At 34.8% G+C, this 27,699-nt stretch overlaps 2 protein-coding genes across 2 annotated transcripts in view; one reads left to right on the top strand and one right to left on the bottom strand.

Annotated features, from left to right (window-relative positions):
- The window catches only part of LOC134246484 (mediator of RNA polymerase II transcription subunit 15-like), a 32,317-nt gene extending 30,423 nt beyond the window's left edge, over window positions 1–1,894 (top strand). The window contains 3 exon segments of the mRNA XM_062728857.1: window positions 643–741; window positions 1,448–1,545; window positions 1,706–1,894. Of these exon segments, the coding sequence (XP_062584841.1) occupies window positions 643–741; window positions 1,448–1,545; window positions 1,706–1,744 (236 nt within the window). The 3' untranslated portion in view covers window positions 1,745–1,894.
- A 4,207-nt stretch (window positions 1,895–6,101) lies between these two features.
- LOC134246485 (somatomedin-B and thrombospondin type-1 domain-containing protein-like) lies at window positions 6,102–27,427 on the bottom strand. Its single transcript, XM_062728858.1, has 4 exons — window positions 26,874–27,427; window positions 19,604–19,810; window positions 11,125–11,251; window positions 6,102–7,764 (listed from the first exon to the last, which is right to left on the bottom strand). The coding sequence occupies exons 1-4, from the start codon at window positions 27,112–27,114 to the stop codon at window positions 7,470–7,472; spliced, it is 870 nt and encodes a 289-aa protein (XP_062584842.1). The 5' UTR covers window positions 27,115–27,427; the 3' UTR covers window positions 6,102–7,469.
- Window positions 27,428–27,699: the final 272 nt, after the last annotated feature.

Here is a 27,699-nt window from a genome sequence, read left to right on the forward strand (position 1 = left end):
CATATTGAAAACTGCTGTCTGCATCACTCCCTAGAGCAAAATCTCAAAGTTCATTTTCTTCACAACCTTCACACATACTAAAATGAAATTTGGTATACACGTATATCAGATGAATATCTAAGTCAAGTTCTGTTTAAGGTACGGTCGTGCCATTTTTGACAGAATTATGCTCCTTGGACTTAGAAGAATTCGGATTATTTGCAGTTTTTGTTCATTTTCTCCACAGAGGTTGCACATACTGAAATGAAATTTAGTATACAGATTAATCAGATGACAATCAGATGACTATCTAGGTCAAGTTCTGTTTTGGGTACGATCGCGCCATTTTTGACAGAGTTATGCCCTTTTAGACTTTCAAAAATTCCAATGGGGGGGGGGGGGCATAAGTGTTTTACAAACATCTCTTGTTAAATAAAATAATAGAAAATGATAGACAAAATCACTTCCCACAGCAAAATCTCAAAGTCAGAGGTTAGATCCTATTGTTCACTAAATTCTTAGCTTTAAAAATACATATTTTGAATTTGATATTAAGTTGCTAAATTAAAATAAATGTTATAATCATTGAATTAAAATTAAATCTTAAATTGAACTTTAGTTTCCAGTCGGTCTGTAAATTTACTCACTTTTTTCTGTTTATAGATGACAAGAATTTGCCCTGTGTTCCTCCAATCTCTGTAAAAGTTCCTGAGCTCTACCCCAGTGTTAGTCCACAGTGTGATACAAAGGCACAGGACTACGGTAAGTGTATAGACCCAGGGATAAGTCAAGATATGGTACAGTGATACCCCCACAGTATTAGTCCACAATGTGATACAAAGACAGGACTATAGTAAGTGTAGAGACTCAGAGATAAGTTAAGGAACAAAATGGTGACACCCCCCCCCCCCCCCCGTGTTAGTGCACAGTGTGATACACAGGACTACAGTAAGTGTACAGACCTAGAGATAAGTCCAGGAACAAAATGGTGAACCAGCACCCCACCCACCCCAGTGTTAGTCCACAGTGTGATACAAAGGCACATGACTATGGTAAGATTCTACAGATAGACCAAGGGATGGTAGAGTGATGATGAGTGTACAGACCCTGACATAACACGATAGGGTTGCACAATATAAGCAATTTTCTGCTAAATTACTGTCTGCTGACGAAAAAAAATGTATTGCCTAATGTTTATGCAATTCAGTTAAAATTATCACAGTGTATCACAGTACAAAATTTTCAGTCCTACTGGCTTGTATTATTGCCTTGCCTACAGTATTTGTCAGGCATTACAATATACCACAGGAATCTGAACTTTTAATGGTTAAAAAAATCCAGAAAAAAATTTTCCACCCTCAACTAAAAAAAATGTTTGTTTTTTCAACGATTTTTTTTTTTTACAATAAAAACTTCAAACTCCTGTGCAATATACATGTATTAATTAGTATGATTGTAATGTTTTCAGAGTCCAGTCCCTTCCTGTCTTCCATACAAGAATCCCTCTCCCGCCTACTTCTACAGATGCCCAGTAAATACACATTTACAGAACTGATGGATAAATGGGTCAGTATTTGTGGATTTATCAATCCTGTCTGCTATCTCTTATTGTTATACATAGAAGTTATTATCAGATCAATCTTCATTTTTATTGTAAAATATAAATTATCATTCTCAATCCCTTGTTTGTTTAAAAATTATATTAAGATTGTTGTTAATTTTGCAGGAGATGAGCATAAGAAGAGCGTGTGCTGCGCCATCTTAGTGTTGATGTGATAAAGTGTGTGTGGCTGGGATACTTAGAATGGCTGTGTGAATGCTACTTTGGACCGTGTTGATGAATGAATTTATGTGTCATATATTTACTGCATATATGTAACTATTGAAGATGTGACATTAAATGATCTTTTGTGTTTACACGAGTTATCTCTCTTGTATCATGGTTTCTTTGTGTTTATAAGAGTTATCTCTCTTATGTCGTGGTTCCGTTCGGTTTGTGTTAACCTTTTCCCCTTCCTTTTGACTTCTGTCTCCCCAACTTGACCTGATCAGAACAGGCACTGTGAAATTTAACACGCTTGTTATCAAATGACCCTCCTTCATTTTGTGATGGCGACAATCGCCTCTATAAAATCTTTGGACGTCTGCATAATGAAAGGAGGAGGGGAAATAATTGACGCATAGACTGGGGGGTTCGACAAAAGCTTATTGAGAATATTTTGCATAAATGATAAAATAACAATGAAATGTGAATTAAATGGTTAACGTTGACGGGGCCTTTGTCGGTCGGGTTAAAGGCATGGTCAACCAGGGTGAATTTTACAAAGTGGCAAGTTACAGGGACGGATTCTCCACAGCGCACACCATTGGCAAGAACTTACAATTGTATATTTTAGTATTAGAAAATTCTGCTGAAAACATAAAGCTGCATTCATTTATCATTTTATCTTATTTACATTACTACATACTAATTCAAGTGACTCTTGAAGTAACTATAACATTTGCATATAACATCACAACTGTGAACTGTATTGTACATTTTACCCTCTGTTTACGCTGAGCCTAAAATTGAATGAAATTGTTGGCGCAAAATGATGTATAAAAGTAGCTAAGTTAAGGAGTATTAGATCCTTGTGAAAATTGCATTGGGTCTGAAATGTATCAATGGGAACAATTTTTTTTGCACAGGTAATGATGTTTTAAACTGTAAATATAAAGTAATACATTTAAATACTGTAATACTATTGGAGAATTTTAATTTCGAAAAACAGCTTTGTAACCGGGTGTTGAACAGCTCCAGTGTTTTTCACAACTAGCATCGTCAGGGTATGGGGGGGGGGTCAGTTATAGTAAGGTGTTTCCTTTTTCTTTCTGCGTGATAAGTTAATAAAGTTAAAGAAGGAAGATTTTTAATATGGGGTCTGGACTTAAGTAGAACGTTGAACCAGTGATTCAATGGGTGTGTTAACTGGGGGCCGTGTTACAGTAAGCCATTAGGTCAGGTAAACGTCAAAAGACGCGCGCTTTGTGCAGAAGGTCAAAGCCCTTCTTAGGGAGGACCTTTTCAATACACATTTTATAAAATTTACCATAAATATATATCAACAAGCAATTAAAACTCTACTTATGTAAGTTTTTACACCGTGACTATTTTCACGATGACACCTCTTTGTTTGTGTATTAAGGTTGTTGCCACCTTTTAATGCTACCGTGATTTCTTTGCATGACAGTTTAGACAAGTTAGGTGACTGTCCTTATATTTTTTGCAATGTGCAGTATTAAGTAGAGTATTAAAGTTCTAAAAGCCCTTAGATTGGGCCCAATGGGTAGTTATTACAGAATCGGAGATATTAAACCTTACTCTAGATTTTTTTTTTTTTTTTGGAGGTGGGGGGGGTTAAAAATGCCGATAGACAGTTCAGGAAAAAAATAAATGGGACCATGATTTTGTCCGAAAAGAGAGTTGTGATCATGTGGGTCTAGCAATCTCTTTCCTTCTTTATACGGATTGCAACCCTCTTCTGGATCTGCCACAGTTCTCAAACACTTCAAACAGTTGTTAATAATTGAGAATAATGTATAATATGATCGGATTATTAAACTTTTGAGTTAGTTATCAAACATTAACTTATGCTCTTCTGATTCTGTACCCAAACACTTTCACTGATAATCCAAGGATATACTACCATTTAACATGTTTAATATAAAATATGCTGCTGTAAAAAGAACTAAGTAAACGTGATTGTCCCCAGATCAGATAGTGCCACATGGAGTAACAGCGTAAAACAAGATCCACCTTAAAGCCTGATAATTGCTCTTTTAATGTTCCATGTAAAAGCTTGGGATCAAGCTAGTATCATCACGGCTTCTTTAGATGCCTGGTGGTTAGCAATCCGTAGAGCGGGGTAGAAACTATGACATGCTACCCATAAAATAAAGTGGGGGTATCCTCGCGAGTCTGAACCGACGGCAGGCGATCCCCTGCTAAATCACGGGGGTAATTTGTGTGATGTACGTAATTACCCACACCTGTTCCTTGCACGTGTGTCAGCCCCAAATCAGGCATGTACCACCTTAACTTGTAGGACATGAACTTGTCAGTAACGAATTGAGGCCAATTTTATGTCGACCATTTCACCCTTGTATTGGCTGCAGTAGTATGCAATAAAAGTGCATGTATATTGTTTTGCCTGAACGAAAATTTTAAGCAGCGGAAAATTATTTTTCTATATTCTTCAAAAGAAGTGTTACTGGTATATGTACTACATGCATAAAGATATAATTTATATAGATTTAAACTTTTGTATACTGTACCTTACCCAATCCATAATTTCGTATCCGAGGAACATTCAGTGTTTAAACTTGACGCAAATATTGCAAAGTCACAATATTACCGAAGGTCCTTTGGTAAATAAGTCACAGACAGAACAAGATATGCAGCTTATGGCATAGGTTGAAGCTTTTAAAATGAAAGTCAAACTCTTAGGGTCAAGGTGAAAAGGTCAAAATGATTGGTACCCAAAGGAAGATCTTGTCATAAGGAATACTAGTACACTAGAGAAATATGCAAGGTTTAATACATGTAGTATACTAATTATTCAAAAGTTATGGCCAAGGTTAAAGTTTTTTAAGTAGGTCAAACTCTGAGGCGGTCAAAAATATTTTAACCTATTGAATTGTTCTTGTCACAATGAATAAACATATAAAGTATGAAAGCCCTGGCACATTCTGTTCAAAAGTTATGACCGATGTTAAAGTTTAGTAATATTTGGTAAAAGTGGGTCGAACTTCAAGGTAAAGAAGTAAACTTTGGTGTTACCCAAAGAAAGGTCTTAATACAAGGAATACACCTATGAAATATGAAAGTCATAGACCCATCCACTCATAAGTTATGGGCAAGGTTAAAGTTTTTGCAGACAAACAGACGGACGTGGCAAAAAATATTTACCCCGAATGTTTGGTTACGGGGGTATAAAAAGTTCACAATCCTTGTAAGGTTCATGTCTCTTTTAAGCGCTCGAATTTTTTCGGGGCGAATATTGTTTTTGTCCTGTCTGTCTGTTTTCAACTTTAACCTTCGCCATAACTTTTGAACCGTGAGAGATAGAGACTTCATATTTGGAATGTATACTCCACTAATTAAGCACTTTCAACTGACGTAAAGGTCAATGACCTTGTGACCTTGACTGTGACATATATGCTAAAAATAGCTTTTTCGAACTTTCGCCATAACTTTTGAACCATAGGAGATGGAGACTTCATATTTGGTATGCATACTCCACTAATTAAGTGCTTTCAAGTGACACCAAGGACAATGATCAAATGACCTTGATTGTGACCTATTAGCTAAAAATTGCTTTTTAGAACTTTGTTGCCGCCGGGCGCATAGTGTTTTACAAACACATCTTGTTTCTTACTAAGAAACAGAGAAAGTCCAGACTTCGCAATAGACCGAAATATCTGGGCTGGGGGCCATAAAAGTGAGACTGAGATCAAAAGTGAGCTCGTCTAAGTTTTATGGCCCCCAGGCCTGACGTTTTCCAGGCCTTTCTTTCTTCACAATTTTGATATTTTATGTGCCAGGAAAATCAAAATCGTTTATAAGAAGCCTAGAAAACGTCAGATATTTCGGACTTACTTCACAAAGGACCTAAGTGTATGTCACAAACTTGATCACAATTCATACATCAAAGGCCATTTTGGTAAGCTCAAGGTCACCAACCAAAGTTGATTCTATACTACCTGAGGATGCTTCCATATCAGTATGACTAATAGTCTACTAGTATCCTGTTCTTGAGAATTTGTATGCCCTGGGATAGAAAGATCCTAGGGGTATATTGCTTTTGTCCTGTCTGTCTGTTTGTTTGTCTGTCTGTTGTCACCTTTAACCTAACTCATAACTATTGCACTAGTAGCTGTCAGGGGTAAATGTACACCACTTTAGTCTACATCCCACTCTACAGTTGGTTTGGTTCAGCCTTGATCAACTTTGTAGAGCACATTATATATACTGGTCATAAATAGCATGTCTCCAAAAGACTTCTTGTAAAATTGGCACAATATTAGTTGTAAAATAGGAAATCCAATCAATTGGCTGTCCAAAAATACATTGTAACTCAAAATTATTGGTAACTAATATATTTTATTTCAGTACATTAAATTTCAAATGAGTATACTAAATTTATTATTTACAAAATGAGATGCATGCATTTAAAATTATCCTTCAGACCTTCACACAGACAAACAGAATTTGATGTCATTTTTTGGTTTGCATAGAACTATCACAACATCCAACTATAGAAATGAACATTTAAAATAAATCTGAATTACAGAAAGAATGCTACAGTTATGGACAAAATCGAGTACAAAAGCTACATGTACAGTATAGCATAAAATAATTAATTAATGTCTACATGTAAATGTAGAAAAAAGTAGAAATGATGAGAATATAACACAGTTAAACTTCTATAGTACTCTACAACAAATGTTTTATATACACAACAGAATATGTGTAAAGCTAACTGGAGGGACAAATTCTAATCTTATACAATGTATCATGACTGGGACCAATACATGCAGATTCATATATAAAAGCAGGGTATCATATTGGTAAGCTTATAAGCCAAATCAACTGTGCAATTTTCTGGTTACATTTTTGTTTATTATCTGAAAGCACCATTTCAATCAGTATCTAATCATTTCATCATCTAAAGGGTTTTGTACATCAATCCACAAAAATTATGTACAAACGATTTACAAAATTGTTTTTCAGACCTCCTTTAGCATAGATCTATATCACAAGTAGCCTCTTTTTCAGATGAATTTTTTTACCCATGATGCATTTGTATGTGTTTTTTGTGTGAGGTATTTGTTGGTTATGATTTATATCTATATGTAATTCACTGGATTTTGAGTATTTTAAGATACATGAATACAGAGGATTTTAATGGATGACATCAAACGCTGAAACCACAACCAAAATCTGGAGTGTTAGAGATATCATATAGCCTAGGAGTATATCTAAATGAGAAGAAGGAGAATAAACATTCTCTAGGTAAAACATACTTCTACTGGTATTTGATTAAATTTGATACTGGCCTAATATTACAAACCCCATACAGATTCCATTTTGTTACATTTTCATACATTCTTTTTTAGCACTAATTCCACCCTTCCAATCTTTAAAGATAAAAAAGTACAATATGACAAAGTGAAGTAGAAAATACATATGATTAAGTCACATTACATACTGATGTGTACATTTACAAAACATACACAAATATTTCATCTAAATCCAAATATCTTCATGTTCATTCATCTTAACCATATCATAAAGCTCAATTTTACATAATTCGGTACCACTACATTTTACAGTCTTTGGTGAGAAGACCCAATCTGACAGACATAAAAGATGTAAAATTATGTAAACTAGACTCTAAAAACAACCATATACTTCATAAATCATTTTACAAAATGAAGAGAAATTCTTCTCAGATTAAAATAAAGCTGTCTTTGGATTCTACATCACACACACAACCATCCTGTGGTTTGGTAATCATTTTCCACTGTCCATTGCAGTACGGGACATCCACGGCCTTCCAGCGAGTTGTGTGGTTGTAGACACCATGTCCGATACAACGAGTTCCGAGTTCCTTGCTCATTGCGAATGGATCACATTGGATACACACCGTTCTGTTCAGCTGCAGTTCATTGGCCCACTTGTTATTGGCTCCTGACATGTTGCAATACAGGCTGGTAGCCACAATGGTAAATTTGGCACAGTATCTAAAATAAAATTATGAAATATTAGTCTTATTTGAAGTTCAGTGCCCTTAATCAGAGTTATAGCTTTACTTTAAGAAATTTTCAGTAAAATACAGACAAAGGGTAAAGAGTACATGCAATTTCGAAACCCCTAAGCACAGGCGCACCCTAGCTCTTATTAATAATGTATGCACATTTGCCATTAAGGCATTCAAAAAAGGAAAAAAAAAAAAATTTAAATGGGGTTGACAGTACTGATACCAGTCTTATTCCAATTTCCCATCACTGAAGCTTAGTGGGCCAGTAGGGCATTCCAACACAAATTATATGTCTTGCAAAGTGTTCAAAAGAAAAGACAAACCCACTTGTACTGCAAACTAACCATAACAAAGTTATTTTTGAACAAGAAATGGTGCAAGGCTCATTCCAAGGATTAAGTAAATCCATTCTTAATTGTTTTAGAAATAAATGTATATCTGATTTATTTTGGAGAGTTGCCATGGTAATCTTGACTCTTTTAACCTGGGAAATGGGGTTGCATCTTTTGGTGGAAGTTTACTTTCCTATAATCAGATAAAGCTATTCTTCATGCTTCAGAGAGAACACCCTTACACAGACACTAATGTATGGCAGAAACACACTTCTTGTTTTTATTCTGTTTTCCTCCTTCCAAGCAGGTGCAACCTAGATACTAATCTAAAATTCATGAAACAAAAAAAGTACATTCATAAAATTGATGTCTGTTTTATTGGATTCAATCATACTTAATTGCAATTTAAATCCTCCAGGATTGTCTTAATTGGATTACTGAATATGGAAATGTTGGGTCTTCCAGATGCAGTTATTATAAGTGCACAGTAACTTAAATAGCACTTTAAGAGGGGAAAAAAAGTGAAAAATAAAGATCTCAAATGACAAACATCTTATGTACAAACTGTCCTTTTTAAATGAAACTTTTAACAAGCGGTTGCCACGCTGACATTTTTCAGTAACTTGCATCTGTCAATCATAATTATATGGTACAGTACTACAGATTTATTTATGGAGAGTTTCAATGGCTTCAAGTTACAAATACTACAATCAAAGTGAAATGAATTCTTTGTGTGACTGTCAGATTTTGTCATTTGATTTCATCCCCAGTACAAAGAAGATGATCGACAAACCCTTGACCCCTCATTCGGGAGGTGCAGTTAAGTGAACATAATGACGTATTTGCGTGGATTAGTGTTTTCTCTCGTCAACCAGGTGTCTTCACGGATAACCTTATGTTTAGAGGGATGCACATATCTGTCATACAAAAACAGCTTTTCACACAGTCTGAGGATTATGATAAAGAAACCTGATCAAATTTTTAGCACCTGCAAGTATCATTAAGAAAATATCAAATCTGTCCATATTTTAACCATTTTTTAAGCATATCTTGTATCTCTCAAAATTAATTCTTGATACAGGAGCTAACTAATATCCTGGGAAACGTGCACCCATTCACAATTTTTTTTCTTCACTCAGAATTTTTTATCAGGAAATGAAGAAGTAAAATCTTAAAGTTTAACACTGGCACCTTTTTGGTTTCCTATGCAATTAACAGAAGTCAGGCCTTTGAACAAGGTAATTACCACAGCTATGAATCATTCAGTTTTTGAGAGCCATATAACCATTCATAAATTTGTGCAGTGTACATGGGTAATTTTGTTCTAAACTGAAAGAATTAAAGAAAACTTAATGATAACTCATACACACACATGAAATTGTAGCTTCAATAAAAGGGAAACCTTATAATGAGAGATTTAATATGTTTGACTAGACAGCAAATTGATTGAAGGCCCATCGCATTCAGAGGTGTGATTTTTCCCCTTTATCCCCAAGTTCTTATCAAGTATACCTACAAATCTTCTTTGATCTTTAAAATAATTAAATTTTTGTTTCCTATAAAAGCATCAGGGGGTACTTCAGTGCTAAAAAATGAAACTGAATTCTAATACACATTTAACAAAACACTAAAGACAACCCTTTACTGTTTCTAAAGTGCTGAAAATCACTGAAACTCAATATGGCCATTACCACCAGTAAATTTCAACACTGGCCTGTTTATGGAGTGAGTCAATTTCTGGAAGAGGGTGTCAACTTTCTGTAATCACAACATTTTTAAGGATTTGTCTGAGGGTAATTCTTTTTGCCAGCTACTGACTCCATGGCAATTATTCTACATTAAAATGGGAGCAAGACCCTGTTACCATTGGCTCTGTGATTGAGTGCATTTTCCAGCCTGCTGAGGCAAGACATTTTTCCTAAACAAAACTTAAAAGCATTACCCAAAGTTGGAGAGTAGATTTAGAAGCACAATGACTTGAAGAGCCAATATCAGACCACTGACCACTTTCTGCAAGACTCAATCAATAGCACAACTTTCCTTTTGCAAGACAGAACACATATTCAACAACAAGTAGTTTTACATGTTCCTGTTCCATGTATTTTTTCTCCCCCCTAAAATTATATGGACATTCTAATATTTGTACCATTGACCACAATATGCTAAACACATCATATTTTGTAACAGGTGGCTAAAGTTTGTTCACCTAAATCTTCAAACACAAGAAAACTGAGACGGTTTGCAAAATAATTGGTGAATAATCCTGCTCACATTCAAGAACTTGCAAAGACTCTTTTCTGAAAGAAATACCCTATAAGCTTAGATGTTCCATTTGTACTCCCAATTATAACTCTGCCACCCACTGATAGAACACTTTATCTTTTTTATATAATGATTCTAAGACAGCTCAGTTTCCACAAAGATTTGTATTTTGTGTCTTATACACTAATACTAAATTTGATGTATTGACTGTAAATGTAATTCAGACTCTTACTTTAAATTTTCAAAGAGAAATGCTACCACTGAGTGTAGCTTGATATTCTGATCATTAATTCTACAGGTACATGTACCCTGGGCCTTTGATGTCGGTGTTTTCCAGGTGCAAGACTTAGTATCAATTAACCTTGGACCAAAAGCTTCATTGTCAGAGTGTCATTAGAAATATGTTGGCTTTAAGGTCCCTGAATACAAGAGAAAATGTTTCCAGAAAGCCCTGGATCAAATTTGAGTGGGTAAGACTGCATCCTTAAGATTTGACTGTATGCACACCTGAGACAGGTATATGGGGACAGGTAAGCAAAGGTAAATATCCAGGTGTGAGGACTTGGGATAAATTCCTGCATCATTACAGAAAACTGGTTTAGTTTTCAAACAATGTCACCAATGGAACATCTTGTGAGTGATCAAAGCCTTGAATCCTTTATTCTTTATAAACCACCCTCATCGAGGTGGTTGTGACCTGGTTAAAAAAACGCTGTGACAAACTCTATTTCACATTTACTGCTACTTACGGTAGTCTGGTAGGGACCTCGTTGCTGAGGCGATTCTCTATCAGATTCCTCCTGATATCATGTTCCATACTGTATAGACTACTTGTTCTCCATCTTCCAAATTCTGCTGGTAAAATCTTCCCAACCTCTGCAAAAGACATTCAAAAGACTAGTGTCAAAAATCAATTACTTATAACTTTATATTTTCCTTATTAAGAGCTAGATTTTTGTAAAAAAAAAACAAAACAAAACTTTTTGTCAAGCTCTAGGGAAAGATTTTCATTTACACAAGATTTCTTAGTGATGAACAAAGCTAAAGGCCAGTAAATTGGTGGAAACTGGGACAAATGATGAACATGATCGCACGTATATGATCTTTCTTTGAGGTAAACAAAACACATTCAGACTTCTTGTACACCTAAATCATCGGGATCATTGTAATGAACTATCTAACACTATTTATAATGAGAACAGGAGTCTCATTTATCCAGGCCCCTTCACCTTCTGGATTAATGTGTCAGGGACAGAATTTATTGACCCAATTACAAAAAGTTTTCTAGGGAACACTAATGTCTGGATTAGCAACGCTCAACTATATTCTACTGCAAGAAAAAATATCCTAGCTTGATAACGATTTTTTATTATCAAAGAAGTACTGTTTTATTTTCACAGGAAGTGTAACAAATGTGCATTTAAAAACAGTAACTGTCTGTCACTGTGATATTGTATCAGGATGGTGATATATAAGTTGTCTGTATTCATTACTGCTAAATAAACACCGAAACCAAGATAGGTCAAAGAAGAGAAAAACTTATTTACACAAGTGACATTTATTACTTCCCCTACACTCTGATAAATTGCCTTAAAAGCAGATTATTTGCAGTGTACCATGCATTATTTAAGGCTCTCTACTTTTAGTGGATCCTTGCACTTTGTTTCATGTCAAGATTTTGTGAGTGGGGAGTGTCAAAAAATGATGTTCCTCCCAGATATGTGACAGCTTAAGTGTAAAATATGTAAACAATATGTGTCAGAAAGCCAGCATTTTCCTTTCTGTATTTCACAAAGTGTTCAGCTTCCCATTGTATGAACGTATGTATTGTATTTCAAAAGTTAAACGAAAGATGCTTATCTAGTAAAATAAGCCCATGATATGAAAGCCAACATGTCAAGAAAGTCAATATGGTATTTAATCTGCTAAGAAAAGTGAAATACCTCCCATACAGTTTATTTAATGAAATCCTATCGGATGATAAATATTTGTGCAAGGCCTTTTCAATAGAGAAAATATCATACATGCAAGTTAAAGATAACCAATTCAAAAAGTCATTAAAAGAAAACTATTGTTAATTACTTCTTGGCATGGAATTTTTCAGATATGATGCACAATTATCCCACTGTGTGTCAGGACTCTGATCAATTTTACATACATTCCCTAGATGTAACCAGAGACTCCAGTACAGGGTCCCCCCAAACAAATGACTTCTTAATATTGTTACAATTGTGCATGAGAAAACCACTTTTCCCTCTACAAGTGCATTCTTTGGCCGCTAGTCATCTCCATGTTTGTAAATATACCCCATTTTCATGCTTCGACAGCCCATCAGAAAACTTCAAAGTTTATGAAAATTGGAGCTCAATAGGTGGAAAAAATGTTTTAATTCGGGACAATAAATGCTTGCTGGGTGTCCACAAGACCAGCTTCCTGTAATCCTATTGGATAGTTTGATAGCAGATAATGGTCGGTACAGCAGGGTGCTTTGAATCCAAACAGATGGGAGGGGATTATTTGAGATTATGTGGGGTACTTCAGATAATCACTGGGGAAGGACAGGACAGTACTTATATTGATTGATTCTTTACACATTAAAATCTTCCACAGTCTTTTAATTTTCCATTTTATGTAAGCTATGAAATTGGGCTTTTAGTAAACAGTTGACTCAATGTAAAACTACATACATACCTATAAGTCATGCCCTCCAACAATTTTGCCAGGATATAACTATAGGAAACCAAGCTAGTTTATAGTTGTCCCCCTTAATAATTTTGCCACATGTATACATTAATATAATGCTTTAGAAAAAGAATGCACAATAAACATAAGATTTTTTAAAATAAAGAAGGTTGTGCTATCTCAAAGAATAATTCCTGATGACATGTGTTGGGCCCCTAAAGCAAAGACCGCGTTATGTATATTACACAATCTTACTTTCTCTATTTTTTTTGCTTGTCAAGATTGAAAAATATTTGATGTGTTTACAAAGAATGCATACATAGTACTTGAAAGGCATTCTGAAGTTAAAAATTTGAAATACAACTGAACAGAATTAAAAATTAACACATTAAAACACTCAGCTAGATGAGAAAGTATATATTTAAATCAGTTCTCTACTCTTCTTAAAGTAATTTTTTTTTAAATGCACAATAGTAAAGTGATGGTTAAGTGAATTACAATATTGTAGTAAAGGAATACTTAACATTGCTACTTAAAACTCTCAAACAGAAATTGTTGTGGTAGATAAGTATAATGCTACAGTAGTTTTTGCATACAAAGGAAAGTTGTCTTATAACAATGTACGAGGGTTGTCCCGTAAAATCGTGGACAAGTTGTCTAGTTTGAAAAATAATCATCAATGTATTCTGAAATTTTCACTACTCTTTAGTACATATAATATGAATATACATAGCAAATTTCAAATAGATATATGCATAAATAAACAAATTGTGATATTTCATGTTATGTACTGTTTCGCCCTACGGCGCACGGATTATAACGTCAAGGTGTCTAAAACAGCGTCGCGTTTCATGTTTGTTAAATGTAAAGTTTGATAAACCCCACTTAAATCTAGAATTTTTTTTTGATTTTCATACGTGAGTGTTTATAACCAGTTACGGAACTAATGTGGCACACTCATGCGATCTTCTGAAGATTTATTAGCAAGTTAGGGACAGTATTCTCACCATCATTCAATTAACAAAGAATCTCACATCAACAGTCGACAGTGACAGCGGCTTTTGCTATAACAATGGCAGTTTCTATGTTTTGTACTACTTGTACATCAGAATAATTTAGGAAAACATCCATTTCATTTATATTTCAAAGATTTGGTGATATTTTACATATTTTCTTTCTTCTGTATTCATTTAAAGTCTCTTAATGTGTCATTACAACATCCTAATCTAACTGAACTGTTCTCCGGTGCGCCGTAACGTCATCAAACGTCGCCATTTTTCGTGTATTGTGTTTACCACTTTCCAATTTGAAATGCGGGAAACTGCCAAAAATTAACCAAAATGCTTGAAATTTTCAAAAAGACCTCAGAATTGATTAAGGAATTTAATTTGAACAATTTTCATCCTAATCTTGTGTATTTAAAACTTTTATTACGATTTAATACTTGCATAGTCTCTAATATAACCTTGTTATTTTTATGGTTAAGTGAATTACCCTGTGCACATTCAAGCAGAATAAAATCTTTATTTTTGCATATATATAATCAAAAACATTATGATACACTTAAATATGATGAATAAACATTTACTGAAAATTTCAGTTTTTGCGCACATTACTTTTTGAGAAAAGCGCTTTGTCCACGATTTTATGGGACAACCCTCGTAATAACACTTTCATTAAGTCAGAAACAATACCTTTTATAATATAGGGATCTGAATACCTTCTGGGGAACAGAGTGGAGGCAGTGCAGAGGGATATAATGCTAAATCCAGAAAATAGGGAAAGGAAATCAAGTTTCTCCATGTCTGTATCACAAAACAGTTAGGAAGGAAAATGATAAGAAACCCAGACACAGCTCAGATTAAGGGAGATTACCAGGTATTACTCAAACAGGATTATCTCCCTTGGAGGGATGCTTATCCCCCTAGGGGAGATGTAATTTTATATGGTACAGGCAGAGTAATAGTTATCTAATCTTCACATAAAGATTTCAATTAATGGCTAAAGTCCCATTTTTTTTAAAAATAACATTTTACTTATGTATTTCTACAAAGTTTGTAATGTTGATGCATCATTAGGTAACAGACAGAAGCACTTTACTTTGTCACTTAAGATATAGGGTTTAAGGGCCAGAACATATGTCAAAGTTATAAATCTGATTATAACCTTTATCCAGACACTGACTTTGATGTGGTGTATATGGCACATTTGAGTAAAAAGATTAAATGCCTGCTTATAATCACAATATACATTTTCTAAAGCCTTGTTACTTAAAAGTCAAGTGTAGACCATTCAGAATGTAAGAGATGTCTATTAATGATTAAAAAGGCATTTAAAGGGTAATTATAGGGGTCATATTATGCATAGTATCAAATGCTGATAACAATCTGAGAGCTTCTACTTAAAGTACAGAGAAATAGACAAAGAGTGACTGATAAAACAACTGATTTACACCACAAACAACTGCACAAGAAGCACTCTCCAAATATTGTGTTCATAATGGGATCATAACTGACTTCAAAGACAGTTTAGGAGATAAAGGGATAAAGTTACATTTCTACAACAGCTCCTCAAAAAAATCTTCAAATAGGTGCCAAGCTTCCGTCCTGTGCTCAGAAAATAAGACACATTGTTAGAGCTTGACCTGCATTCAACTTGTTCATATTAATTTCAACAAAACAATGACCCTATTTATGTAACAATTAATGTCTATTTTACTTCATTCATAAATTTGCTCTTATCTTCTTTTTCACATTATCAAATTACAAATTTAAAAATTCAACAAAGAGTACACTTGGAAAATGCAAAGAATAAAAAACTTTCTCACAATTTTACCACAAGATTATAAAAACATCCGGCCATGTATTAGATATGAACACAATAAAAAGTTTAGAAAAACATGGATGTATGAAGAAAAAACACATTTAAAAGACAGGTATTTTTATATGCTCCTCAGCAATACCACACAATTGGTGTGTGGTAAAAGTGATAATCTGGTGTCTGGCCTGAGAAAAAGGGATCTTATTTAAAATCCACCAAATACCCACCACAAAACCTAAACTCTTCAATGTCAAGATGATCCATAAATACGAGAGATATAGCGAGAGGAAGTTGTGGTTTATTGAAGCTTCTGATTCAGCCCCTAGGAGCTGTTGATTTGTACTCCAGACAACCCCTCGTTATAGTTTAACAAAGCAGTGACCAATTCAAACATGCCTGTACAGTGAAAAAAATATATAATTTTTGGTCATTTGTCAGCCCAACAGGATTAAGACAAACTGTTCTGAACTAGAGGTTTCACCTCGCGATGAGAGTACTCATAATTCAACTGGTAACAACGGAATGACGCGGCTGACAGGGTATAATCAGAGAGCAAGAAAAAAACGGTGATTAATAGTTCTCCTTATTATATCACATTAAAAACAGTAGAGGGCATTTGTTTGCTGATTAAAAGCCTTCACAATTTAATTAGTATCATTTCTATTTCATGATCCTATGGAAATTAACAGTGACATGCTTCTGGTACCTGTATTTAGTACCAATTTCTGAAAACAAGCATAAACACTTAACCACATGTACAAAGATAATCATCTACTAAAGCAAGATTAAAAATTAATTTAGAAATTAATCTGTCAGTTTTTGCTGCCATAACACAGAATTGCTTCATCATCTTAATGAAACAATGTCCCCAATGTGTAACCCAAAAATGTGCAATTTTTGACCTTGTATGACCCCAGCACCCCATTACCAGAGCAAATTTGCAGGTGTTTTAAAACAATTAGAAAAATGACATCCAGTAGGTATATTGCTTTTTCATTCCTTGCCATATCATCTCAAATGGTGGGGTATAATTGCAAAGAAATATGATTTACTACTGCCTAATTAGAGATCTTATCAGCAGAATTATCATTCATAAAATTTACAATCGGTGAAATGTGATGCCATAATAGTTCATAAAATTGGCTAATCATGAGAACATAATTTTAAATGTCATTCATAAAATAAAATTTCTTTTTGTTCCATTATGATTGGTTCAGAGGTGATCAACAGCATAAAACATCTGTATGAATAGGTTCTTAGATGGAATTTATGTCTTGCATTAATGTTTGTAAAAAAACAACACGTTTTAGCTTTTTGTAATTTTTTATCTTTGTACATGCTGCTATAATAATGATACTTTAAAAGTTTATCTCATATTTAGCATTCTCTCAGTTTCAACTTTTTTAGATAATCTTGTTACATGTTAACAGAAATTTTATGGAGAAGCATTGACTTCTTCATTGGTCTCTACCTATTAACATGCTAGACCACACAAGTTTTCTGCTAAATGTTCAATTTGCCTCATTTATCATCACTATTAATCAAATTACTGCCAAAGATGTTCTGTACAATTCATCAACTACCTCTGGTATTAATCTGAAACAACCCACTTCAAGCATTTATATTTCTGAATTCTCTATATTGGGGGAAAAATGACAAATTGATTTTTTGACATTTATTTTCAAATTTCCCCCTGACTGCCACTAGATATTGCTGTTGATGTGTCCCCTCCAATACTGCATTTGGTAACTGAGTGCATGTTAACGCTACTTTGCATCTTGAAAAAAATTTTCCAATCTCTTACTTTCTAGATATTTTCTATTATCAAACCCAAAACAGATACCTTTAGTTCAGTTTCACAGGATGGGATGTTTGCTGTTTATCTTTTGACTTCATGCAGTTATGTTGTTAATTATTTGTATCTTACATATGTTTATCTAGATGTCAAAATGTGGTTGTATTATTGCATTATTGGGTCATGGGCTTATGCTGCTCACATCAGTATAGTTAAAATGTTGACTATCTTCATCAGGGGAATTACAAATCAAAAGACATCAGAAACCATAAACATTAATGGATGTACAAAATAATAGGGATGGTATCTTGAAAAAAATCTTTCATTCATAACTTAGCTCAAATGTAGAACAAATGTTAGGACTCCATCTTTCTTAGACAAACATCTTCTGTCGTAATTAACTAACAAGATGTTGTTTAGAGAAAAACATGATTCGGAACACAAAGCACTCAGTGGTAAATACAGTGTGCTTCATCAGGCTCCGATTTAGCTCTTGTTGAGAACGTTTCCTGAATAATCTTTCTCTGTTACAGTTATCGGTAATCCAAACTCTCCAGTGGTAAAATGTATATGAGGAGGAATGTGTACTTAAAGTTTGGTAGGAAGAGTTGTATTAGTACATGTACTAAACTGATATATAAACCTTATTTTTCAAAATATTTAATTTGTTTTTCTCTTTAACATGAAATCTCCAAGCATCTCCAATGATTTTTTCATAAATATTTTTCCATCAAAGTGGATTATAAGGGATTGATATCAAAGACCCTTAGAACCAGCACCCTGGGGTGGAATGATGCAAGAGTAACTCTGATGTCAAGGCATAAAACAGTTATCTGTGACCCCCCAGCAATTTTTCAAATAAGTGATTTGAACTTTTTCCTCAAAGACTTAGGCAGGAGCTAAACAAGTTCCTATTCCATGAATGTCCCAAATATCTGTTTTTCTAGGTCAAACTACGCAGAATATTATCGGTACAAGTCACAAAACTTTCTCATGCTTTTTGGAAAGAACTTAATGAACACAGATTTTTATTTGTGATTGAATCTCTTCACTGACAGCAGAAAAGGGAGAAAAAAAGATTTTTTAAACTTAAGTGCATCTGGCAGGATATGATGTTCATTTCCTACTAAATTCCTGGCCATTCTCTTTAGAATTCTCTGCCTAGTAAGTTCCATGCCATGTAAACAAAATCAGGCTTCAGATTCTCCTAAAAATCTTTGAAATTTTTTCCTGATTTTTGTCTTGGGAGAATGATAAATTGAATAGGAGTCTTGAAAATTACATAATAAAAGCATGTTATCATTCTATATTACATAAAAGAAACTAAAACACTGTAACAATCCTGGTTTTACATTGAATTTGAAGTTATATTTTTTAAGGATAATTTAATGTTATATTTTCAGGAAATCTAAATCATAACATATCCTTGAATTTTGCTCCTTTTGTACATTAATAAATTTTGGCATGTCTAGGGCTTGTAATTTCTTTATGACTTTGGACGTGTTGAATATTTGCATTAAGATTTGAAAAAAATTATCAATTTAATATATTCTTCATTTTCCTTTTAAATCTTCCTATCAAAACTTTAAAATATTTATGCTTATAGTTATTTGCCTGACCTGATCCAAATCACCGACTCAAAATTATCATTTCTTGATGCTCTGTTGGTCTGCTCTTTTTTGCGTAATTAAGTAACAGGAAATTTTTTTTACAAGTTAATAATAAACAAGACGATTATCTATACATTAATGCTGTTGTGTATTTAGGTTAATGTTACAATGACCTTCAATTAAATACTTAGTATATTTTGAAGCAAATGTTCTTATTATAAGAATAAACCTATTACTATGACCCAAATTCTATAAAAGACCAGCTCGGAGATAAAAAATTAACAATGCTGATTATAAACCCATTGTCAGACAACAACTCACCACTAAGTTCTTTGCCCCTGAACTCGACTGACTGGACCGCGAAGCACTGGTTGCCCACACATGCCCGTTTTTCATGGCGGACAGGGCACTTCTTCCCTCCGTGTTGGCGGTGTCGGAGGATCTTTCTCTTCCTCCTCTGGGTCCCGTACCCACAGAGCTCATCACACTCGCTCCACGACCCCCACTCCTCCATCAAACAATCTCGACCTAAAAACAACACAAATAAAATGCTTAAAAATATTTATATCCTTAAATACAGCCAAAGAAAACTTTTTAAAGTACTGTAAAATCTCATATATTCATAGGGTCAAATTTTCATGGGTTGAGTAAAAAATATGGGTTCTTGGAGATTTAATTTCATGGATGAAGAATTAGTGAATAGTAGTATCTGTGAAAAATTACATTTTTATGGTGACTTAAATTTTTGAATCTCTTTCTACCTCGAAAACCACGAAAATTAAACCCCCACGAAAAATGAGTGATTTCACAGGATAAATTCTTTGTAAATGCTATTATACAGTCAAAACCTTATTATCTTGGGCTTGATGTCCAAAAAAGCTGAGAAAGAGCCAAGGATTTCAGGTACTGAGTTTAAAATATACAATGAAGAAGAGTGGTTGGAATTCAAATCTCACAGATATATCCATGGCATTCAAGATACATAAAAGTTTATCATTACATTGGTTTTAGATTTTCTTCACACAAAAACTTGTCAATAATTTTGATCATGTTCAAATTAACCTTCCAAGACCTTTATTGATTTGTTATCATTGAAATGAAATTTAAGATTAGTGGTGTAATGTAGAAAAATTGCACCCCTGTACATATTGTAAAGAATCCAATATTCCAAATTAATTTCATGCACTAATCAAAGATTAGTTGATGATAGTATTAGACATATTATATATATTTACCAGATATATAGCAGAGAGAGTTAATAAATTTCATCCCTTATAAGGACAGTAGACTGCATAAAGTTCACATAGACAAAATCTCTGTCTGATTTCCTCTGTAATGAAATTTGCTTTATAAAGACCTATAATTAAGATCAGGATAAAAATTTCCTCTGAAGAGAAACCTAACACCCTTGGTTTTGAATCCTGGTGGAAATCAGGTCATACCCCCAGGTTTCATCCCCAACCAATTTACCTACAAATCCACAGGTAATGAATACCTAATCATGGTTAACTGCTGGAGACCGTGTAAGAATTAACTTCTCAATCAGTGTTACATTATAAACTTAACTTATCGTGAGGTGGCCTTACCTGTCCGAGGATCTGACAAAGCAGACCAAGACCCTTTAAATATGGAACAGTGAAAAAATATAGCTCATCATTTATACTAGGTGTGCAAAGGACCAAGAACTTGCATTTTAGTGTCTAAGAATTCTCAAGAAATTTTCCCACAACTTGATGAAAGTCCTGACACCATGGAGGTGTTAATCCAGTTTGATAAGTCCTAGCAGTGTTTACACAATAACCCTGATAATACAGTGCTCACATTAAGGTGATAGGACCAAAATCCTTCTCAAGGGAGATAACTCTTGACTTCAATAATCTCATCCAAGGAATCAGTGTTGAAGCATACAATTCAAGCATTATTAGGTGAGAGATAGCTTAATTAAAGTTTTCTTTTGAAGTCAAAGAAAAACAAAAAGATTATGGTGTGATAGCTACAGAAGTTGCCAACCAATTAAATTCATCAGCTTAATTAAATGCTCCTCCTACCAGCAATGGCTTAGCAATAAAGTGTGGTTTCTATCACTTTCATTGTTTATTGCTTGTTTTAATTTAATGCATGGTCTGCAAAAATGCAAGTGACTCAGGAGCACTGAACATTTATCAATCTATCAACTTTCAATACACCAAAGTCTTAATGCAATAAATGAATTTTGCAGTGCTCCATTGTGAACACATTTTGAAAAAGCAGCAAGCAAGTCAGGGCATTATCTAACACAAACATGACAGAGGCAGTAATTACCCCACCACCAACATTGAGATGGCCCAAAACTCAAAGAGCAAACTTTTGAAATTCTTTAGTTACAAAGGAAGTATAAATATATGCACACAGAGTGAGAGATTAATCCATGTTGCAGACGAAAACTGAGAAGCAATTTATTTTCTTTCCAGAATTACAAAGATATGCTCCAGATTATTGTCAAAGGGTCAGACAGATATTCTGAAGATCTCAAAAAATTCAAATTGACACTTGAATCAGAGAGAACACCTTGAAGAATGTATGCATTTTTATTTTGAATCTGCCTTGTCATTTAAATGCTGGATTCTGCCAATCACATCTCTAAAATCCCTACCCCTTGTTGCCAGATGATATCTTGAATAAAAAGTTTCTCTTGAGGTTTATCTCAAATTTCTGCACAGGTTATCCTGGGTTGAATTTCCCAACCCTTTCTTTTAAACAATTAACAGTCGATTACCTTAAAATTTTGGGGGTCATGAAAATTCCATTGGCAAACTGGCATGATTATCTATCATTATGCTAGATTTGTCATGCTCAATACCCCTCTCTTAAGGAGGACCCCAAGGAATAAAATTGGCAGTGATTTTCTGGACAAATGCAAGGTTAAAAAGACAATAGTGTTTAACGGCAATGAATCATTCTTTCTCCAGATGTGCCGATATTGCCTGAACTCCTGAAAAATCTGTCATGGAAAAAACCGCCAGACAATAATGCTTGGTTATCCCACTTGAAAATGTCTCGAGATGCACATCTACGAGAAACGCAAACAAGGCAGAAACTCATTCTGGGGACATCTGATAGAAAGCAAGGACATTTATATAGAGGGTGTACTGATTTGACAGGTATAACTAAGTATTATGGTCTGAATGAGGACAGAAGACATTAAGATAAACCTCTGTATGGCCAGGTGTGTTTAGGTAAGAAGACAAAACGATTAAGTCATGACAGTTTAAAGGAAACTCATGATTTTGCTAAACAAGGACTTAACAAGAGCCTGCTGTTTTTACACATACTGTGTCAATATTATCATAACCTAGTCCTCATACACAATAGCCTGGTCAGTCTTCTGACCTACAGGACAGTATACTCTGTTAAACCCATCACCTAATCCCATGAAGTCCACTCTATTAGTACTTAATTCATTACCACTCACAGCTGGACAAAAACAACATTTTGGATTGATTTTTTCTTCTCGTAATTTAAATTCAGTAAACTATTAATTTCTTCTTTACAATATTTTCTCAGTCTTAAGATGCTTAACATTCTCTTTATTATGCGGGGCAGATTATGGTGACCTATCACTGATTTTTTTTTTCAAAAGTGCATTGATTTTTGCCTGTCATCACGTATTTCTTGTCCAGAGACAGAAAACTGTTACAGATTATGTTGAAGATTTTTATGACAACAGTGATCAAAGCGTCCCTCCCATGTTATCAACACAAACCAGTGGGGAAACACAGACCTGAGATAAAAAAAATCGTACTTATCCTAATTTAATCCATGTTGAAAAACCTCATCTCAACATGCTTCATTAATCTTTATACTGACAAGCAGACATACTTAATTCTTTCTCATCATTTATCAAACAAATTGACAAACATAACATCTTACAACACTGAGTTGTGTCTGCATACAGCCCAGTCAAACGTAAAATCCTATCTCATAGAACCTTAATAATTCAAAATCTCCACTGAAGAGAGAGCCAATACAAAACCCAAGGACAGAGGTGTCTAATCAGCCAGAAGTCCCTAAATCTGGGGGCACCTTCCTTTTGGTAAGCCACTATAATAAACCTGGAAGTGCCCAAGGTGAAGATAATAGAAAGAGACGAAGTGTTATTGTAACATGTTTGTAAGAATCAACACCTTTCTTTCAAGGAAGAAATAAAGTTTATAATATTTTGTATGGCCACTTGAGTTATTGTACTATCTTGTAGTGCATCTATTTCTTTGTAGCAGGCCTAACATCCTATATTCCTACAGAATAGCAGCTAGGAGGCACAAGGCTTTAATTTCCATCAATCTTTGGCCTTTATCGCTTGTCAGACTCTCAATGACGCAGATTATTGCAGAAATGTACAGGTGCAAAGGAGCTTCTGATTTATAGCAGATCACCGTGGTTATAGAATTTATGTCAAACACGCCATCTTCTGGTGTTTGGGGGAAGCTACAGAAGGGGTTCTGTTGGGTAATTAGTCTCTCCTAATGAGCAGGTGCAGAACAACAAGATGTTATAAATTGGGATTTCTGCTCAAAAATACAAAAGTCAACTGTTAAATGATTCAAAATTTTAAATAATTTATGAGAACTTTCACTTCTACATAAACCTCTCCTGTTTCAAGCAAAATTCTTCAAGTCATCAACACAAAGAGATTATTGATGTGAAATATTTGGGAAAGAATTTGCTATGTTGACATCTTTGGTATTTCATATGTGTTTAAGAAAGAAATGCTTAATGACCCAGCTTAAGTATGTGCTGATGACCATGCAAACACATTTTAAGAGGTCTGTCTAAAAAGTCAATTGTATTCTCCCACCTTCTATTCATGAATGTAGATTGACTCATCTTTTTTGTGTTGGTTCTTTAAGAATCCATTTAGATTCTTTATAAACTGGCAGTGACAGAGAGTGGCAAAAGCAAAACATTTGCAAACAGCTAACAATTAAACTATACACCATTTTAGCCTTAAATGTCAAAAAAATAAAGGTGTTTTGACCAGACAGCCAGTCCAGGGCTATAAAATCAATTTGCCTAATATGTGATTCTTTACACAGGGTGTCACCATCTCCAGAGATGGCTATCATTTTGAGGCCTATCATTAGGTTAGCCAAGGGGCATCATTTAGCCCTTTACTTTTATCTGTCCACATATTCTGCATTTATCAGATTCAGGTGATACTTGAAATAAAAATTCAATTGATAAAGTTCTCTGGTCAGGTCATTCATCACACTTAGAATAAATATCTGACAGCATATTAACATAAAATTAAAAGTATATTCAAATTACAAGCCACCTGATTCTGTTAGATTCCATAGCTTGGTCATATAAGTCTCTTTCTTGTATGGGCCTTGACCATTCTTTCTTTTAAAGGCTTGGGGTATTCAGGTGGATGTCACATTTTTCATGAAAAGATGGCTCAAATCAGAATTCATATATTAATCTTTTTTGCCCAGACTTGAACTTAAAAGCACCATATTTAGAAATTTATAACATGCCATAAAAAACACATTTGACCAATTCACTATAATGGTGCATTCTTACTCGGGGTAATAATTTTGAAGGCAATGAAGGGAAAAATATGTTTCACATAAAGACTGAAAAAATATACACAGCTCAGAGACAATGTATGTTATTAAAAAGCAATTACTTGACAATCAATCCTGGCCATACAAAATAACATCACCATAAAAGCTCTTATATAAGGAAGCTTTAAACCTGTCCTACTGGGTGGAATGGGTGTAAGTTAATATGGCTGAAGATCACAGGATTTACCCTTGCTTACTGGTCCAGAATCATGGGTAATAATTAAAGAGTCACCTGATCTAACCCAGTAAATATATTCCTTACCCCAGTGATAGGTACTTATCCCCATACAACTACCACCATTACCGTCAATAGGTCAGGGGGGATGTCAAATAATTAACTTGAATGTGCATCATTTACACTCCACTTCAGCAATCTGTCTTCATGCTGTATCATTTCAATTACCGGGTATTTATTTAAATTTTTGAAGTTTTGGGGGTAACTATTTTATCAATTGTGACCATAGCTATTACACCGAAATTCAAATGCATCTAAAACTTTTCTTATCGAAGCAGAAAAATCAAGTTAATATAAACATTCTAACCTACTTGAGCACCAGAACTTTACACTCAAATCAAAAAACATGACAGCTGCATGTTTCTTGGTTCTGTTCTCTTTCCAGCTACTGGTATCTCCCCTCTTAAAAAACAAGTGGCAATAAAAACCTCTACCCAGACATGACCTAGTTCTGTGGAAACTGGTCAGAAGATTTCCACCTTTGAGACATTCCATGGTGAGTTAGGCTGCTGATCAGGGTTTTGATGGTTTCATCAGCATCAGATGGGGTCAATGATCCTCCACAAATCAGGGTCATTATACATGCCTAGCACCCCTCAGCTAAATTATGTTACGATCTCCATCAATCAGGAAATTCTCAATGAATTCCCTGCTCTCCTTTATTCTGTCAGAACAAATTAGTGATCGCTTAGATCAACTTTAACAAGAATGTAAGAAAAAGGGAAATGCACTAGAAAATTTTGTAATGATCAGGGAGTTCCATTAGCTAAAAGAATGAAATATCTCAAAGTCCTTATTATAGAACAGGTTAAATGCCTCTGTCAGTGCTGTGTGTGCTATTTCAATGTTAGGTAACATGTCTGGCACTTTGTGAAAAAATTGTCCAATGTAAACAAACTCAGGAAGCAAAAATGTTTGCAAAGTCTTACAGTTGATTTGGAAATTAGAACTAACAACTCTGCAGTATCAGTGTATATGTAGGCTTTTTGTTCCCAATGTCACCCAGGTATGATAATTGCCTCTTCACTTTGTATTTGAACTAAAACAAAAATTTTATGATGTTGACAAAGTACCCAGTTCAAAGCCAGGACAGATAAATGACAACCATAAATTGTTGACCAATTCCACATTTCCCAAATCCCTCCTTTTGGAATATCGAGATGTCCCAATTTTCTGGGTGTTCAGGGAGAAAAGTAAAATAGATTCAGAACATATGTAAATCTGTGATTAAGCGAGACCTAGGATATTTTAAAGGGTCCAAGTTTATACCTGAGTACGTTAAATCTCTATCCATACAGAACCACTAGTGTGAATATTCTGAACCTGCTTGCTAATCATTTCCTTAGCTATGAGCACTGAACACAAAGCCCTGTATTCAGTGTATTGGGTGATCAGAACAGTGACATCTCGGACCAGCCTCCGTGATTAGCTTAGAGCCTGGACTTAGACTAACTAAACACACAGCCCGGGGGCAGGATATCTCAATAATAAACCTCTAAATCACAGAACTTATTGTGAGGTAATCTACTGACGACCTCAATCGCCCCCCGGAAAAATAGTTAATTTTGGGTTTAAATTTCTAAATAATTAAATTCATTGAAAAGAGGGAAACTGGTACCACTCTTGTTCAAAAACGACCTGACCGACTCACGTTAATCTTAATGCTAATCTAAGAATTGCTTTTATCTTACAAGCACACATGTAGATAAAATTTTAGGAGTTGCTAGGCAACATATTTTTGGTGAGAAATTACCTGTGCATGTTTGTGTGTAATCGATGCAGCAATCCCCCATAGTAGCACATTCCTGGTCACAGAAACATCTCTTTTGCTTATTATCGTTATCCATTCGGGGTCCATGAGCAAAGCATGTGTTATTTCGGCCCGGGCAGCAATAACGGGCCTCGGCACAAGTCCTAAAAGCTGAAACAGGCCCACTGAAATACACCACGCACACAGCAAATCCAACCAACAAAAGTGCACTTTTTTCAACCATTTTGGTGTCTTTTCAAAGAATATTTCTTATTTTTTCCAAAAGTAAAACTGTGCACTTTGTGTGTTGTAGAAGGCCTTTATCCTTGCTCTTCGCCTCCTCCCGCAAAGCGCTGCTGGTTCGCGCGATGTCTTGTACACACTGCCACGCGCTAGAGGTTCATTTACTCCACTCTTGCAATTGTGTTCCACTAGCTAAGGGGAAACTCTCAAAATAACCGCCACCAACCAGAACGAATGAATCACCCGTAAATAAATATTTTCATTTAATGTTTAATTTTTCACTAGTTAGTTCTAAGTACTACCAAAGATGCGGATAGTAACAATGTATATATACCGCCAACTTATGAATATTCATTACCATTAAGCTTTTGGGTTTACAGGTAACTGCGCGCACCGCGCGAACAACCCTTTACTCAGTGTCAGAAAATTGTACGATAATCGTAACATCTTACTGTGATAATGAGATGTTTACTACAGTAAGACAAAGTAGTCTTTCTCACTTTTTAGGAACAATTAATAAAGACCCCGTGTTTTGTACAAGCCCCCCCCCCCCCCCCCCCCCCCCCCCCCCCCCCCCCCCCCCCCC

Source organism: Saccostrea cucullata, unplaced genomic scaffold (assembly GCF_032062105.1).
Source record: "Saccostrea cucullata isolate Sc308-1 unplaced genomic scaffold, CSIRO_AGI_Scuc_v1 ctg2, whole genome shotgun sequence".
Classification (NCBI taxonomy): Eukaryota; Metazoa; Mollusca; class Bivalvia; order Ostreida; family Ostreidae; genus Saccostrea; species Saccostrea cuccullata.

Coding starts and splice junctions, on each gene's coding strand:
- LOC134246485 (XM_062728858.1), bottom strand. CDS start 27,114: ATGGTTGAAAAAAGTGCACTTTTGTTGGTTGGATTTGCTGTGTGCGTG. Junction 11,252..19,603: donor CAGGGGCAAAGAACTTAGTG/GTGAGTTGTTGT, acceptor TGTCTTTTGCAG/AGGTTGGGAAGATTTTACCA. Junction 7,765..11,124: donor GAGGTCCCTACCAGACTACC/GTAAGTAGCAGT, acceptor ATTTTATTTTAG/ATACTGTGCCAAATTTACCA.